Here is a 2,494-nt window from a genome sequence, read left to right on the forward strand (position 1 = left end):
TATTTTACTGACCAAGGAGACTGGAGGGGGCTGGCGGGCTGGGCTAGGCAAACGCTGGCTGGAGGGCGTCAGTTGGAACAGGGTGGGACCTCCGGGAAGAGGGCCAGGATTTTGGGGGGGGGGGGTGGGGATTGAAAAGGACCATGAGCTTTGGGCAGCAGGCGAATGTGTGTGTGTGGGGGGGGGCGGGGGGGAGGATGGAAAAAAAAATGTAATTTATCCCCCCAATATAGACTAAAGGAGGGAGCAAAAGAGTTTTGGGGGAGGGGGGACTGGAACAAAAAAAGGGGGCCCCCAAAAAGGGAAAAAAAAAAACCCTGTTTAAAACAAAGGCCTTGAGCAAAGGCTGCCCCCCCCCCCCCCCCCCAAACCTTGGGCTCTAATCTATCCCCCTCCATCCCCCCTGCCAAGAAGAGGGTCGACCCCCCACCAAAAACAAAAGAGGGACTCCACCAGCAGGAAACCTCCCAGCTCACTTACCAGGGGCCCCGGAATGCGGGTCAGCCCTCCCCCCCCTCCCAAAATGGGGAAATGCCCTTTAAAAACCCACCTAACACCCTCCCCCCTCGGCCTCCATTACGTTTGGGGAGGGGTCAGTTCCTTCCCACAGACCCGTTCCCACGCCTTAACGTCTTCCGAAAAAGCAGCGTAGGCCTCCACACGTCCTCGAATCCCGCCCCTGACCACCGCCCCCTGCCCGCCGTGGGAAGGCCTTCGGCCTTCCTCCTACCCCCCAACCCGGACCCAGTCCCCTCTCCGGCTGGCCCCAAGGCCAAACAGCCTACTGCAGGCCCAAAGACGCCCCCCCACCTCACAAGGCTTGACAGTCCCCTCTAACCTCACACTCTCCGAAGCACTCATCCCCAAACCCCCACATTTTCCCGGGGTCATCCCCCTGTGCATCCTTCCGCTGTCCATAGGATCACCTCAGTCCCGCACATTCACCCGCAGCCCGCGTACTGTCCCGGGCTCCCAGGACATCGTTTCGCGTCCCAAATGACCACCCGTCTCAGCACACCCTACATTGCTCCGCGCACATCCTCCCGTGGCCCGCACGCTCACCCCAGCCCAGCGGTAGTCGACGCGCGGCTCTCAGCGGCGCGGGGAACGGCCCCGGCAGGCCCCGGCGTGGCAGGGAAGCGCCACGGAGCCACCAGCGCCCGGCTGAGCCCCACAGCCCCGCGGAGCGTTTCCGGAACCGCGGGCGCCGCCAGGGGTAGTGTGGGAGCGAGGCTCCGCCCAGACCCTGGCCCCGCCCAGTATTCAGGCTACGATTGGTCCAGAAAGGGGGCGGGGCGGGGCGGGGGCGGGACTGAGGCCGGGAGGGGGGTGGGTCCAGCCAGAGCCCTTGGAGTCATGCGCGCGCTGGCGAAGCCTGGGTGGAGGTGGGGGGAGTGGATCGAATGTACTAGTGAATTAATGAATGAACGAGTGAATGAACCTACCAGCCCACGAAAAAAGGGAACGAAGGAATATAAAGGACGCCTTCTCCCGGGTGCCTTCTGGACGGGGGTGAGGGTGGGGAGAGGAGAATGTCGGGCGAAGTAGAGCAAAATCAGGCCCCACTGGAGGGGTCAGAGTGCGTCACTGATTTACTAAAGATGTGAGCCCTGGTTGCGCCAGGGACTGAGAATACATCTGTGAGCAAAACCAGGCCACATCCCTGCCCTCAGGGGGCGCGCATTTGGCGTCCAAGAGTTCCTGTGAATGTGTCTGTGTGTGCGTGCTCGCTCGCGCGCTCTTGCGGGGGTGGGGGGGTACGGAGGACTGGTGGAAGGGAAACGCACTTGAATTAATTTCAAAACAACAGGTTATCAGTAAAGGAAAAGGACAGGGTTCTTGGATCCGGGATGCTGCAAGTAGTGACAGCTAGTTGCAGATGAATTTGCTGCCAATCAACCAAAATGTAGGAAACTGCAGTAGCCCTGCAGTGTGCTAAGCCCATGGATGCTTTCCTGAAGATGCCTGTTTCGAAAGGAAGCTGGTAATCAACAAGGATCAACATATAACACAGAAGAGTTATCAGAACTGTGAAGACCATCAATTAGGGTGATGGCTCGGGGACTTAGGTGAGGCTACGGTTGAGATGAGACTTGAATGACAAGAAGGGCTCAACCATGTGAAGGTTGTTGAAGGCAGGAAAGTGTTCACAGGTAAAAGGAACAGCAAATTGGACGTGTTCCAGGATCCAAAAGAAAATGCTGGAGTGCAGTAAGTCAGCCAAGGGAAAGAAGAGTCACACGCTGGGCACTGAAATTGAGTCTGAAGGATATGGCCTAACTTTTTTCTTCATTTTTAAATTAATAAGCATGTAATGATTTATTATTAATAATGAAATATAACCAACTTTCTTAAAATATTTCTCTTAATTTTATCCATTAATGCAAACAACCTTTTTTCGTATTTTTTCCTCTACATTTTTATTATGAAAAACTTTGGCACCATACAGCTTAATTGAAAGATTGGTAACCGTGTACTATTTATGCTCTACTTG

At 55.7% G+C, this 2,494-nt stretch overlaps 1 protein-coding gene across 1 annotated transcript in view; it reads right to left on the reverse strand.

The window, feature by feature from the left end:
* ZNF275 (zinc finger protein 275) overlaps nucleotides 1–2,494 on the reverse strand; it is a 25,569-nt gene that overhangs the window by 15,787 nt on the left and 7,288 nt on the right. The window contains 1 exon segment of the mRNA XM_023752985.1: nucleotides 1,063–1,091. Coding sequence (XP_023608753.1) covers nucleotides 1,063–1,091 — 29 coding nt within the window.

This window comes from Myotis lucifugus, unplaced genomic scaffold, assembly GCF_000147115.1.
Source record: "Myotis lucifugus unplaced genomic scaffold, Myoluc2.0 scaffold_40, whole genome shotgun sequence".
Lineage (NCBI taxonomy): Eukaryota > Metazoa > Chordata > Mammalia > Chiroptera > Vespertilionidae > Myotis > Myotis lucifugus.